The sequence below is a fragment of the Somniosus microcephalus genome, chromosome 13 (genome assembly GCF_052327205.1).
Source record: "Somniosus microcephalus isolate GS21.2 chromosome 13, FLI_Smic_1.0, whole genome shotgun sequence".
Classification (NCBI taxonomy): domain Eukaryota; kingdom Metazoa; phylum Chordata; class Chondrichthyes; order Squaliformes; family Somniosidae; genus Somniosus; species Somniosus microcephalus.
This window is the reverse complement of record NC_140999.1, coordinates 111,467,765-111,482,784: the sequence shown is the minus strand read 5'-3', so window position 1 is coordinate 111,482,784 and position 15,020 is coordinate 111,467,765. Positions and strand designations below refer to the sequence as shown.

Below are 15,020 nucleotides of genomic sequence, written 5' to 3'. Positions count from 1 at the left end.
TTCCTACGCTGAGGATCGGGGTTGTTTGCTGCGCACACCAGGCAGTCCGTGCAAAGGTCGCAACATCCTCCCTGACTTGCGGCCACCACCCTGCCTGTTCTATCCTCTGCCAGGTAGTTTCCGGCCCTGGGTGTCCCGCTCCTGGGCCCCCGTGGGCCAACTGGAGGAATTCCCTCTGGTACTGCTTAGGAACTTTAAATAGCATCCCTTTTTCAACGGTTATGTCCGCTGCTCTGAACGGACCCTCTACCTGTTTGCCCTTTTCCTTCTTCCCCAGGATAGCCTTAAGGACGGGATCCTGGGCTTGGACTTGTTTTAAGTCCGGGGCCAAAGTTACCCCCGGTGTTCCGCCCTTGTCCTGGATTGCTGCTACCGGGCCTACTTCATAGGGATCGCAGAACTCTCCTTCCCTGGCCCCCTGCTTGGCCAACTCGTCGGCCTTTTGGTTGTCCTCCCACGTGGTATGGAGGGATCCTAAATCTATGGCCAAAAGTTTGGACATTGCCCCCCCCCCCCCCCCGCGTGCTCGTTCCCTGTGAACCCTACGAGGCTGAATGGGACCCTGCTAGATCAGGATGAATTGGTCGGGTCCCTTGAATGGATCACCGTGCTCGAGGCCCCAGTGTCCACCAAGTACTCCCCATGTACTGTCTCCACCCCCATCTTCACACAAGGTCTGCCTCACTCATCGTACGTGAGCGGACACAGGTACTCAGGCTGGGCGCGTTCTAGTCCGAGTGAAGGACATATGGGAGCAGTCGGGATCACACTGCTCGCGGTAGCATCTACCCTCCCTTTCTCCTGCACAAAAACCGTCCGAAGGGCAGCCACCAGAACGTCAAACGGTTCCCCAGTCGCCCCCTTCGTCGACAGTCTTTGCCTTTTGCACCAGAGTATCCCCTCGGCCTTGCCCCTTTTTCTGGGTCGGGCACTCCCGCCTCCAGTGTCCTGTCTTCCCACACCCGAAACATGTCCTTGCCTTTTCTGCACTAACCCCTTCCTGACGCCATTCCTCCTTGCTACCCTCACTGGCCTTTACCTCATGCACCTTGCCTTTATTGGGTTTGACCTCCTCCTCTGAACCGGTTTTAAAAGCCAGGTTCATCTTCCGGAACATGTCGGCCTCCGTATTCGCGAGTCCTCGGAGTCAAACCAGGCTTTTGCTTTTGCCCTTATTCGTGGCAAACTGTTTGCCACGAGGGTCCTGAGCCAGTGATTCCTGGGGTTCCCTTGCAGCTGTAACCTGTCTAGTATCCCACCCGTGGCCTTTTCGTATACAGGCCATAGCCTGTCTGCGAATGCCTGTGGTGCTTCGCCAGCCAGCTGCAGCGTTCTCTCCACTTGGGAGAATGGACTACCCTGGGTATGTCCCATGGCTCTCAGGATTTCCTCCTTTAAACCTGCCGTGGTTCCCTGCCCCAGCTTGGTGGCTGCGGACAGGGCCTGGTACAATTTTCCATCCAGGGAATATAGTAACAGCCTGTGAGTTTCGTCCTCACTACACCCATTGATCCCCCCAATTTGCTCCATTTCCATGAAGTGAACGGAGGGGTCCCCTTCTTTTCTTAATTTGGGCATGCTTGCTATCATAGCCTGCAGTTGTGGGGTGGTAAATGGGACCACATAATCACACTGCAGCGGGCCCTGAGCACCGTTAGGTGTGGGTGGACCGTACTTTTGCTGCCGCAGAGGATACATTGGTCTCTGTGGCGCTTCCGGTGCCGGTCGGACTTCCCTATCCCAGACCCAATCCTCAGACCCCTATCTTTCCTCTTCCCAGTCCACCCGAGCTTCCCCTGGGGTTGTTAAACAAACCATCCCTCTGGCTTTGGACAGGGCTTGGGTCAGACCTTTTATCCTTTCCTCGCAAGGCCCGTGGTTTAAATCCTCATACCCCTGCTTCTGGCTACCCTGTTGGCTGTCTTTGTCTCTAAGCTGCCCCTCTAGCCCGTCAACTTTACCCGTTAAGCGGGCGTTCTCCTCCCTTACAGCCTGCTCATTGAGCTTGGTCTCGGTGACCTGGCACTGCAGGTACTACGGTGTTACGGGAGGTTTCCTCCTGTGCGCATTTCTCCTGTCTTTCCTTGTGCAGCTCCTCCATTTCCTTGTGCAGCTCCTCCATTAATCTATTACCCATTACCCCCCTTGCGTCTGACTTCTTCTGATTCCCTGAGCTCGGCCTGTAGCTTTCCAACCTGCTCCCTGAGCAGTTGGACCTGTTTCTGCAGGCACAGGAGCCAAATCGCCTTTTCCTTAGACTTTTTATGCTCCTTGCTCCTTGTCCACTCAGCAGCCGTATCCTGAGGACTGTCAGAACGCAACATCTCCAGCACCCACTGCTGAGACACATTAACTTTACCAAACACATAGGAGGAAATTCTGTCCCCCATTGCAGATCGCTTGCCCTCTAAACTTTCCATGATCCTGTTCACACAACCTATCGTCCTGCCGACCATCACCAATTCTGTAGGTGGTTTGCCTTGGTGGTTCAAATCACCCCTCCTACTTAGTTCTATACGACAGGAATTACGATGAACAGGATTGGGACACAGACAAGCTTTTCAGACTCAACCGTACGGTGTTTAAGGTCAACACACACACACCCGCCTCCAGTACATAAAATGCCTGGTGGCGTAATACAAACAGTACAACAATACAACTTAGCTCGTCGAACAGGCCCCTGTCTCGTATTAAGACGCTTAAAATCACACTGTGTTGCATACAGAGTATAAAATACACACAGAACCTCCCCACTAAATCCCCCTGGATTGGTTGGGACACACAACACCCCCTCACACAGTACCGGTGGTCTTAAGGATGCGTGGGCTTGGATAATGCTCACCCCGATTGTCCGTTTTCTTGCTCGCTGCTCCCCTGTATAGAACGTGTCTCCTGGTTCCGTATCGCCGATGCAGTAACCAAGTCCCAGTTTCGTTCCTACAGTCAAAGAGCAAGGCGAGGCTCTTGTTGCTCGTGGTTTCGAGCAAGCGAGAGAGAGAGAAAGAAATGGCCAAAGCTGCCTTCTCTATATCCCCTGAAAGTTCACTCCAGTCTGTGTAGTTGCAGTGATGTCTTTTTAATCACCCTTCTTTGTCTTCTTTGTCTGGTTTCCCGCCTTTCGGGGCTATCCCATCTAGGTGCTGGTGTTAATGGCAGATGATGGGCCGCACTTCTCACCTGATCCTGGGTTAAGTGGCTTCCCATTAATTTACAATGGCTTTCTTTTGTCCAGTTCCCGCCTTTCGGGGCTATCTCATCTAGGTGCTCGTAACCGTATGAGTCACCTACCCAGACCCATTGTCTTCCCAGAGAATTCTGTCTGCCCGGACATTCTCCCATAATTAGTTTGTAGGCCTAGCTGGAATCTCCTGTCCATCACGAACACCTGGGCCCCTCCCATCTTCTCCAAACAGGCTGTTGGTCAGCAGTAACAGTCATTCAAAATGTCCGATACAAAAAAAATCCTTGGGGCCTGCGTTGATGCTTACAGTTGGAGTACAAGAGTAAGGAAGTCTTACTACGTTTGTACAGGGCTTTGGTGAGACCACACCTGGAGTACTGTACATAGTTTTGGCCTCCTTATCTGAGAAAGGACATGCTTGCCTTGGAGGCGGTGCAATGAAGATTCACGAGATTGATTCCTGGGATAAGAGGGTTGACCTATGAGGAGAGATTGAGGAGATTGGGCCTATACTCTTGAGTTTAGAAGAATGAGGTGTGATCTTATTGAAACATAAGATTCTGAGGGGTATTGACAGGGTAGATGCTGAGAGGTTGCTTCCCCTGGCTGGAGAGTCGAACTAGGGGGCATAGACTCAGGATAAGGGGTTGGCCATTTAAGACCAAGATGAAGAGGAATTGCTTCACTGAGAGTTGTGAACCTTTGGAATTCTCCACCCCAAAGGACTGTGGATGCTGCGTCGTTGAGTATATTCAAGGCTAAGAGAGATTTTTGGACTCTAGGGGAAACTAAGGATATGGGGATCGGGCGGGAAAGTGGAGTTGAGCTCTAAGATCAGCCATGATCTTATTGAATGGCGGAGCATAGCCTATTCCTGCTTCTAATTCTTATGGAGGGCAACAGCTGAGTGCAATCCTGTCCATATATGTGCACCATCCAGCAGAGCCATTGGACAGTGATCAGGAATGAAAACATTTTAAAAGTGTTGCATCATTCATTCTAAAACTAATAGTTAGCATAATTGCAGAAAGGCATTAGTCAGATGTTTGAGAAGTATAATCTTTTACTTTTTAACCAGGTGGCCTCCCAAGAAGACCTATTAAGTCAAAGTCCTGTCTTTTGAACCTTGTACCCATTTGATGCCAGTGGTAGCTAACTTTATCTTTTCAGCAAGATGCCAGCTCCTGTTCGATTGCGGGAGCTGATTCGCACCATCCGTGCTGCCAGAACACAAGCAGAAGAACGAGACGTCATTCAGAAAGAATGTGCGCTCATCAGATCGTCCTTCCGAGAGGAAGACAACACATACCGTTGCCGAAATGTAGCAAAACTCATCTACATGCATATGCTTGGATACCCAGCACACTTTGGCCAGGTATGTAATGACAATTTTGTCATCAATGAGCCAGGAGTGTAGACTAGCTTTTTGACAATTTTTAAATCCTTTTTTGTTTGATTTTTCTGTTCCAATTTTCTCTCCCTCCCCCCCCCCCCCCCCCCTTGAAGGCGATGTTTCATGTTATACAGGTTCACAGTGTCACTTGCCCTTAGTACCTTGCCCGAGTGCCCATTCTTCATTTGAGAGCCAGTTAGGCTGCTGGAGCTTGGTCAGAATCACAGCCAAGCTCTGTCCTATCCTTATGATTAAGTGCATGTGCACTTTTCAGCATGAGTCACTGGGTATAGATCGCAAGCAGGATTTCTGGTTGATTTACTCACTTAGTCATTTAGCTGAGCGCTATTTAAATGTAATTTTGAATTGCAAATGCAGTAGTTTCAAACTGCAAGATAACTGGTAAAGCAGTTCCTCTTATACATAGAATTACATAGAATGTACAGCACAGCATAGAAACAGGCCATTCGGCCGAACAGGTGTATGCTGGTGTCCACGCGAACATCCTGCTAGCCCTCTTCATCTAACCCTATCAACATATCCTTCTATTCCTTTCTTCCTCATGTGTTTATCTAACTTTCACTTAACTGTATCTATGCTATTCGCCTCAGCTACTCCCTGTGGTAGTGAGTTCCACATTCTAACCACTCTGGGTAGAGACTTCTCCTGAATTCCATACTGGATTTATTAGTGACTAGCTTCTATTTATAGCCCCTAGACCCAAAACACACCACCTTGCACTTATCTATATCGGTGTGTAATTGGCAAATAAACTTCAATTCTTCAAGTTTATTAATATCTTCCTGTATTTTGTTGCAGTCCTCCTCAGTATTAACTATACCCCCAATTTGGTGTCATCCGCATATTTTGAAATTGTACTTCAATTCCCGAGTCCAAATAATTTATGTAAATTGTGAACAGTGGTTCCAGCACTGATTATTGTGGAACACCACTTCCCACCTTTTGCCAGTCTGAGTAACTACCCTTAACCCCTATTTTGTAGGCAGCTTGCCATCCATTCTGCTACTTGCCCCCTGACTCCACATGCTCTGACCTTAGTCATGAGTCTACTATGTGGTACCTTATCAAAGGTCTTTTGAAAATCCAAATATATTACATCTACTACATTACCCTTGTCTACTCTTTCTGTTACTTCAAAGAATTCAATAAGGTTGGTCAAGCAGGACCTCCTTTTGAAATCCGTGCTGAATTCTTTCTTATATTTTCGGTTTCTAGATGTTATTCTTTTGAGTAAAGATTCCGTTATCATTCCGACCAGCAATGTTAAACTAACTGGCCTATAGGTTCCTAGACTTGTTCTATCTCCCTTTTTATATATAGGAATCACATTAGTTGGCACTATTCTCTTTTTTCTAATATATACACACAATTAATAGTGCCTCTGCTATCTCTTAGCTAATTTCCTTTTAATATGTGCGCATGCAATCCATTCCGACCAAGGGTTTTGTCTATGTATAGAAGATGAACAATTTGGTAATGCGCAACAAAAAAAACCCTTCCAGGCATGTGATACTCGCCCTCTGGGAGTGGACCTGAGCAACAAAACCTAGCAGCTGCAGTCATAAACCTGAACAGCTCAAAGTTGTGGCAGTAGCAGAAGGTGCCAGCCCAAGTGGCAACTGTTAAACTGAGTCAACAGCCGTGCAAGTGCAACACACTGCACAGGGAACTGTTTGTTTCACTCGTATTGGAATCATCTTTGTTCTTGAGAAACAAATTTATAAATTAATTGTACAGGCCATCACCTCTGGTGAAAGAAACATAAAATGGACACACCTAGTGCTTGCGCACACTACAGCATCGATCCAAGAGCATGGATAATTTCATAGACTTTAAAAAAAAAATCTCCTTTGCTCTCCTGAAGGGAATGACAGCCATTGGCATTTATATAGAATCTTTAACGTAGAAAATACATTCAAAGGCACTTTACCAAGGTGTAAGGGGGGAAAAAATGGGAGCCTGAGCCAAAGGAGAAGATATTGGTAGAGGTGACCCAAATCTTGGTGAGAGGTGGATTTTAAGGGGGGGGGGAAGGGGAAGTTACAAAGCGGAGGGGGGAGTGGTCAGATTACTAATAATTAAACTATTCAGTCTATGTTATAAAGTGATCTTCTGTAAGTTCATTTCAGATTTAATGCATTATGTTTCTGCCTCTTCACATTCTTGAATTAGAAACAGAAAATGCTGGCAATGCAAAGCAGGTTATCATTTAAATGAGAAAAACCCATTGATTTGGTTGGAGCCATATTTTGAAATTTGAGGTTTAATTTGTTTTTTGTCTCTTATTCTTGATGTTTTTGTATAGCTCGAATGTTTAAAGCTAATAGCGTCTCAGAGATTCACAGACAAGCGGATTGGTTACCTTGGAGCTATGCTGCTACTAGATGAGAGACAAGATGTCCATCTACTGATGACAAACTGCCTTAAGAAGTAGGTGCTAATATATTTAGTCCTAAATCACCCCCTTCAAACTTCATTTGATATCGCACCATAACCTGGGCCAGTAGTTTGAAATAAATTCTAGCAGTTCACTTGGGAAGGAGAAAATTAATTCCCTCAACTCTCTTCTCTCCATTCCTGAAGAGACTGACTCTTACACTGGTATAATTTCACTGGTGCCGGCAATCCTACAGTATTTAATTCAAGTGACTTTTCTTCATTTGTGAGCCTAGACAGTGACGGTCAGCAGCCTTATTGATTGTGGTGTGCATCACAGCCAGTCTGACCTCGCTTTTGCCCAATATCTGTACATGCAGAGTTTCCAGTAGGGCTACTGGTTAGCAATCAGAAGCAGGAACCCTGGCTATTTTTTTTGCACTCCCTAGTCTAAGGGTACTTAGGCCACCCGCACTGCTGCCCTGTCAAGATCAATTTATAAATTTGAACCTGTGACCTTCTAGCTAATATAGCTTATTGTTACTCTGCGCAGTGCATTTACACTCTAGATATTGAGGGAGAGCTACTAAACAAGCATTTCAATATTGTTAAATATTACAGGTATCAAAAGTTTCACTGGAAGCTGACGGGCAGTAGTATTATAAATGCCAGTGCTCCAGTGTATTGCATGGTGAAATAGTACAATGCAGGTTGAATTCCAGCACAAGTAAGCTAGTGATGTTCATATCCTGAAAATAAATTAAAAGAAAGATGAAATCTTGTTCAAGCCTTTTCAGCCACTCAGAATTAGAAAATGAACTTGTGCGATAATTGATTGCCAATGAAAGAAATAGGAAAGCTACATAGGCCTGACCAGTCATGACCACATATTTCTGTAGACAAGGAAGAAAGCCGAGTGTAGAAATTAAATCTGCCTTAACTAGTTAGCATGCTTGTGCATTTATATACATTGGGAACAAGTAAAGCTGATTGTATTTAACAATACATAATTATACATAAAATGCTTTGAATGTCACATGCCATCTAGGGATCATTGTTTTGCACTGATCTGAAAGCCACCAAGAGGCTTCTGGCTAGGATGACAACAACAATTTGTATTTATAAAACGTCCCAAGGCGCTTCACAGGAACATTATCAAACAATTTGACACTGAGCCACATCAGGAGATATTGGGGCAGATGAGCTTGGTCAAAGAAGCAGATTTTAGGTGTGTTTTAAAGGAGGAAAGAGAGGTTTAGGGAGGGAATTCCAGAGCTTCGGGCCTCGGCAGCTGAAGGCACAGCTGCCAATGGTGGAGCGATTAAAATCGGGGATGCGAAAGAGGCCAGGATTGGAGGAGCGCAGATATCTCGAAGGGTTGTAGGGCTGGAGGAGATTCTAGAGATGGGGAGGGGCGAGGCCATGGAGGGATTTGAAAACAAGGATGAGAATTTTTAAAACGAGGCATTGCTTAACCGGGCCGGGTCGGGCAATGTTTCGGAGGTGGAAATAGGCGGTCTTAGTGATCGGCCGGATATGTTCCGGAAGCTCATCTCGGGATCAAATATGACACCAAGCATGTGAACAGCCTGGTTCAGCCTCAGACAGTTGCCAGAGAGGGGTGGAGTCGGTGGCTAGGGACGGAGTTTGTGGTGGGGACCGAAGATGATGGCTTCGGTCTTCCCAATGTTTAGTTGGAGGAAATTTCTGCTCATCCAGTACTGGATGTCAGATAAGCAGCCTAACAATTTAGAGACAGTGGAGGGGCAGAGAGAGGTAGTGGTAAGGAAGAGCTGGGTGTCGTCGGCATACATGTGGAATCTGATGTTTTTTCAGATGCTGTCGCAGAGGGGCAGCATGTAGATGAGAAATAGGGCAGTGGAGTTTGACTCTCTGCCTTACTGAGATTCACATTATCCCTTACCCTAGTTGGTGAGTTTTGCCCTGTTTTGTTGGGGTTTATCTGCGAAAGGCAGGAAAATCAGTCTTTCCCTTGCACGTCTCGTCAGCCCTGCTGATGGGTACACAAATGAATGATGTTCAGGATTGCATTAGAAACTTCGCCAGACAGAACGGGGCCACCCTGCTGAAGGAGGGCTAAGTGATGGGGGATGGTGAGAGAATTGGGGATAAATAGCACTGTTTGGAATTCTGTTTCCATTTCCAAAATCCACCTATTCTTAACTAGCAATGGTTTTCTGTTGGCTAATAGTTCAGTGCTATTGGTTTTAACTTTGTCAAGAATGAACTGAGTTAAAGCTGTGAATTTTGGAGTTGATGTTTGTGTTTTATAAATGTCTGACAGTACATTTTGTGCCTCTCTACAGTGATTTAAGCCACAGCACACAGTTTGTCCAGGGGCTGTCTCTATGTACACTAGGCTGCATGGGATCATCAGATATGTGCAGAGATCTGGCAGGAGAGGTGGAAAAACTGCTGAAAAACTCCAATTCTTACATCCGTAAAAAGGTGAGACTTCCTCTCTGCAGCAGGTCTAAGAATATAAATGACAAAAACAAAAATGGACAGAAAGTGAACTTTACTCTGACCTAATCTACCCCTAGCTATCAGTGTATCTGGACATTTTGTCTTTAAATAGTTTCCATTTCTAGTCCACTGATTTGAACTCCCAATTTTTCCAAACCAATTAATCTGGGCTAAATTTGATCCCACTTACATTAGCTAATGTCTAGTCCAATATCTTTATCTCTGTGTATTTAAGTGTTCTTGAGTTGTGCACTTGTCCTGCTTCATTGCCTAGAACCAGACCTGGTACAGTATACTTCCTTGTTGGACAGGCAATACACTGATAACATGGATAGGCCATCATATACATTATGGGGGGCAGGAGGGTGCTTGTGGGGCTGAAGGAGATTAGAGAGAGGAAGGGGCTAGGCCATGGAGGGATTTGAAAACCAGGATGAGAATTTTGAAATCGAGGCGCTGCTTAACCGGGAGCCAGTGTAGGTCAGCGAGCACAGGGGAGATGGGCGAACAGGACTTGGTGCGAGTTAGGACACAGGCAGCCGAGTTTTGGATGACCTCAAGTTTACGTAGGGTGGAATGTGGAAGGCCTGCCAGGAGTGCGTTGGAATAGTCAAGTCTAGAGATAACAAAGGTTTCAGCAGTGGATGAGCTGAGGCAAGGGCGGAGACGGGCGCTGTTATGGAGGTGGAAGTAATGGTCTTTGTTATGCTGCGGATATGTGGTCGGAAGCTCATTTCGGGGTCAAATACCAAGGTTTGTTAGTTATAGAGTAAATGTATAGTCAGTAACTTGAGTATTTGAGTACGTTTCATGCTTAAAATTGGCTTCAGGCAAGGCTCTGGGAACACCACATGGGGTGGCTCAGCCCAGATTCTCTGGGAATCCGCGCCCTTGATACTTTCAGCCCCTCCACTGTGGTGCTCATGGACCCTGGATCTGCGTCAACACTGCCAGATGCTAGCCCCCTCCATGTTGCCAGATCCTGAGACCTGTCCCATGCTATCATACCCCAGGAGCCCTGACTGCCATCGGAGCCCCCCATCTGTCTGACCTTCAGTCCTCCTGTAGTGCCATGCTTGTTGGGTTTCGGCTTCCTGTGTGTCCTGGGCGTTTTGTTTTAAAAAGAGTAAAATCAAATATATAGGTAAAGGAACATGCAATAGTTAAGACCACTTATTTATGGTTTGCATGCAAAAATTGACAATCAGGAATTCCATCTACAAAGCACTGAGAATTCCAGAATACTGTAAAATGACTGTAGCCCAACCAAAGGAGTTAATTCCCATTAGTCTAACCACTGCAGCTAATTCCTTCCCTTACATGATTTGTGTGTTCAGACAAAATAGTTCACAACACACACAACCAGTTGGTGTCGGCCAAACAAGGAAGGACTTCTACTCTTTGGGTCAGGCGGCCTTGGGCCCTCTAAGAACTACAAACCAGATAATGTGACTGATGGCATTGTGGAATGAGTTGTCATGACTCCATTATCAGTATAGCATACTATCTTGCTAAAGTTCCCACCGACTTGACAGTTACAACTTTCTAAGACATGTCTGTGTACTTGAGTGACAACTTGGAAAGGGGCCCTTGTAACCAAATTAGCCTTTGATTGGTTAGATTACCTGAAATGGGATTTTTGTTTTTAGGATAGTGTTGCAAATTTGGGTCTGCTGCAGATAGCTACTTTGGTTCAGTGATGTTAGTCACTCTCAAGTGGGCTAGTCACTTTCTTGTGGAAGTTGACTCCCACTGCCCTATCTTTAATGCAGTAGTGGGACCCAGGAGTGTAACTGTTACTCCATTGTGTTCTGGACTGGATCTCCATGTCTTGCACACATGCACTCCTTAACTCTATTTGCCTTCAGAAAGATTAAACATTAGCTGAGATGGCGTTCGTTTGGATTCCTAAACTGCTTTATTCCATAGTAGGCAAATCATACAGAACACTGCGTCTGATGAGAAACATTTGGTACAATCATGTTCTATTACAAAAGTAAAGAATGTGCATACGCTAGGCTGCTTCAGTGGGCCCTTTACTTAACATAAAAGCGCCAACTCCCTGACCAGGGCAGAAGTTCTCTTTGCAGCCTGCTGCTGCCGAAGTCCCTCAATTGGTGTCTGCCCAGATTTTTTAAAGTCCCTCTCCCTGACCCACAAAATCAGGTCAGCTGGTCAACACCAAGGTGCTGGATGTCTTCCTGGATGACCAGAGATTGCTAATGGACACAGATTTACGATAATTGACAAAAGGTCCAGAGGGAAGATGAGAATTTTTTTTATGCAGTGAGTTATGATCTAAAATACAGATTCAATATTAACTTTCAAAAGGGAATTGGATATATACTTCAAAAGGAAAAATTTGCAGGGGAATGGGACTAATTGGATAGCTCTTTCAAAGAGCAGGCACAATGGGCTGAATGGCCTCCTTCTGTGCTGTAAGATTCAATGATGGATGTTGAAGGCTAGACTATGTTCATGTAAGTGGAAAAGATTTTTTGAAAGATTTCTGAAAAGTGTAAGGTTTGGAAGGTTAAACGACAGCTCAAGAAGGTATCGCTGAGGTTTTCAAGGGCAAATGTCCTGGAGATTTTAAAGAGTCGTGGGAAGTTGAGAGTTTAAGAATGTAAAGGATCAACTTTGTATGTTTCCAAGCAGTAAGAAATGCACCACATATGTAAAAGTCAGATAGCCAGTTGGTGAAGGATAGAAGTCTTTAGTCGTTTACAAGTCTTTATTCACAGACACACACATTACATACTGTGTACCACCAAGATACGCTTGCAACCCTTCCCCAGCCATCTCCCCTATATATGAGAGCAAGAGAGTCTGCAATTAATTCCCACCCCTTGCATACAATTAACACTCAATTGCTATACACCACTTAAGTTCAATTAATACACAAGTCAACAAAGGAAAGTTACAGAAAGTAACAGCTTAGTCAAATAAGAAGAAAGATGCCGATGACGCATCTGAGGTGACTCCCAGGGTAAACACGAAGGAGCACTGCACTGTCTGATGTGACATCCAGCCTGGTACTCCAAGAGAGCTTGTATGATTTTTATGCTCATCACTAAGGGTCAGCCTTAATACTGGAGGACTACCAATGATTCACTAAATATAGACTTTGAACTTAAAGTGAGTGTGCTGTAATCTTTGACATTGAACATAACTAGTGTTTTGTTACTAAACAAAACCCTATTAACATGGAGATAGTTGGATGCTTACAAATAAGTTACTGTTCTGCTTCTGATTTAGATTCTGTTGATTTGTGGTTTAATAATCAATTTACCATTATTGTAATCACCAATACCTAGCTTTGTAATGGCACTGTCCATATCCTTGCAATAGTAGATGAATAAAGTAGTTTTGGTAATGTCCTGATGTCCACTTTGGTCTGTGATATCTCTGGCATGAAGGAGTTAAGTTTTGATTCGCTGTGTTGGAATGTGGTTTTGCTGTGGACTAATCTGATTAGGCCAATAATTTTTGGACTGTTTTATGTACATAAGTGTGGAAGAAGCCAATTTAGGTATTGTGCGTGTTATATATATATAAATATTAGCCTAGACATAAAGCAGCAGAATATGATCTAATTCTCATATGTATACGTTGATTAAAAGGGGATGAGGTTGGGGGAGATTAGTTTAATAACCTACTAATGCAGGCTATACATTGTTCCTGTGCAGTTCCCTAAGGATCTATCCTTGGCTTCCTTCTATTTCTCATCTACATGCTGCCGCGCAGCAAGACACAACGTCAGGTTCCTCATGTACACTGACGAAACCCAGTTCTACCTCACCACCACCACCTCTCAACCCCTCCATTGCCTCTGTGTTGTCAGAGTGCGTGTCTGATGCCAGTCTTGAATGAGCTGAAATTTCTTCCATCTAAACATTGGGAAGGCCAAAGCCATTGTATTTGGTCCCCACCGTAAACGCTATTCCCTAGCCACTGATTCCATCCCTCTCCTTGGCCGCAGTCTCTGGTGGACCAGACTGTTCGCAATCTCCATGTCCTATTTGATATGAAGCTGAGCTTCCAACCCCATCTCTTCTTCACCAAGACCCCCTGCAGCCACCTCTAATATCACCCATCCCCGCCCCTGCCTCAGCCTATCTGTTGCTGAAATTCTCATCCATTCTTTTGTTACCTCCAAACTCCCCAATTCCAATGCTCTTTTGCATCAAGTCCTGTTCACCCATCACCCCTGTGCTCACTGACTTACTTTGGCTCTCAGTTCACCAACACCTGGATTTTAAAATTCTTATCCTCATGTTCAAATCTCTCCATGGCCTCATCCCTCCCTATCTCTAACTTCTTTCAGCCCTACACCCTCTGAGAACTCTGCTGTCCTCAAACTCTGGGCTTTTGTGCAAGCCCTTACTTCCTATGTCCCACCATTGGCAACCGTGCCTTCAGCCGTCTAGGCCCTAAGCGCTGGAATTCTTCTCTTTTCCCCCCCCCCCCCCCCCCCATATCTCCGCCCCTCTCTCCCCCTTTAACATGTTGCTTAAAACCTACTGCTTTGACCAAGTGTTTGGTCATCTGTCCTAATGTACGCATTTTTGGCTCGTTGTCAACTTTTATCTGATTATGCTCCTTGGAACTTTTTAATTATGTTAAAGATGCAAGTTGTTAGGAGCAGAGCTACAGAGAGCGACAGACAGCACTTTCTTCTCAAGTGAATTTAAATAATGGCCAGAAGTAATTGGACTTGATTCTTAAATATAGTTCCCCAAGTTGTGTTAAGTTGATTTGGTATGCATGACTGCTGAACTGTTTCAACTGGTGATCACACCTCCTGGAATGTCAAGGCAGTTGTGTGCTGCTATTAAAATATAAGAACCCACAGAGCATGAGAAATTTGTAAATGCACAAAATAGTATTTTTTTTGGCAAGTCTGAAAGTGGAAAGACTAAGCAATGGTTATTGCATTCTCGATCAGATAGATTCATGAATTTCCACACCTAAAAGTTATGTGCAAAGCTTGGGTAGGAAGTAAACCAAATAAAGAGAGAACACAAGTTACTTCAAAAGGGTATTGAATACAAGGAGGCAGTACAACAGTCTGCTTAAGCAACCCAACAGCCTGATAGCAACACTGCATGTCACTGAAGAGTGCAAGAGAAAGGGTGCAACTCTTTAAGAAAACAAATTACTTCATATAACCACTTGCCCATACGTTAGAAAATAGAACAAAAGGCAAGATACTGCAGATGCTGGAAATCTGAAACAAAAGCAGAAAATGTTGGAAATGCACTCAGCAGATCAGGCAGCATTCTGGGAGAGAACAGACAGGTTAAAGTTTCACTTGAGGACCCTTTGTCAAAGGGTCTGCACCTAACATATTAACTTTTGTTTTCTCCAAGGATGCTACCTAACCAGCTGAGTATTTTCAGCATTTTCTGTTTTTGGAACTTGCCTTTCTCGATAAATAGTTGAGGTTCAAAATAACGTAAAAACCCCTTCACCCTTTCCTCAAGGATTGTTAGAGGGAGCCTAGAAGCCCCAAGGTGGGAGCGATCACTCAGGATTGGCCGCACAGCCTTTGTGCTTTTT

At 45.0% G+C, this 15,020-nt stretch overlaps 1 protein-coding gene across 2 annotated transcripts in view; it reads left to right on the top strand.

Moving 5' to 3' along the window:
* LOC147108550 (AP-1 complex subunit gamma-1-like) overlaps positions 1–15,020 on the top strand; it is a 145,037-nt gene that overhangs the window by 33,364 nt on the left and 96,653 nt on the right. For both annotated transcript variants that reach the window (XM_086005229.1, XM_086005228.1), the window contains exons 2-4: positions 4,352–4,556; positions 6,901–7,025; positions 9,299–9,440. In XM_086005229.1, the coding sequence (XP_085861355.1) occupies positions 4,356–4,556; positions 6,901–7,025; positions 9,299–9,440 (468 nt within the window). In that variant the 5' untranslated portion in view covers positions 4,352–4,355. The remainder of the gene's footprint in view (positions 1–4,351; positions 4,557–6,900; positions 7,026–9,298; positions 9,441–15,020) is intronic.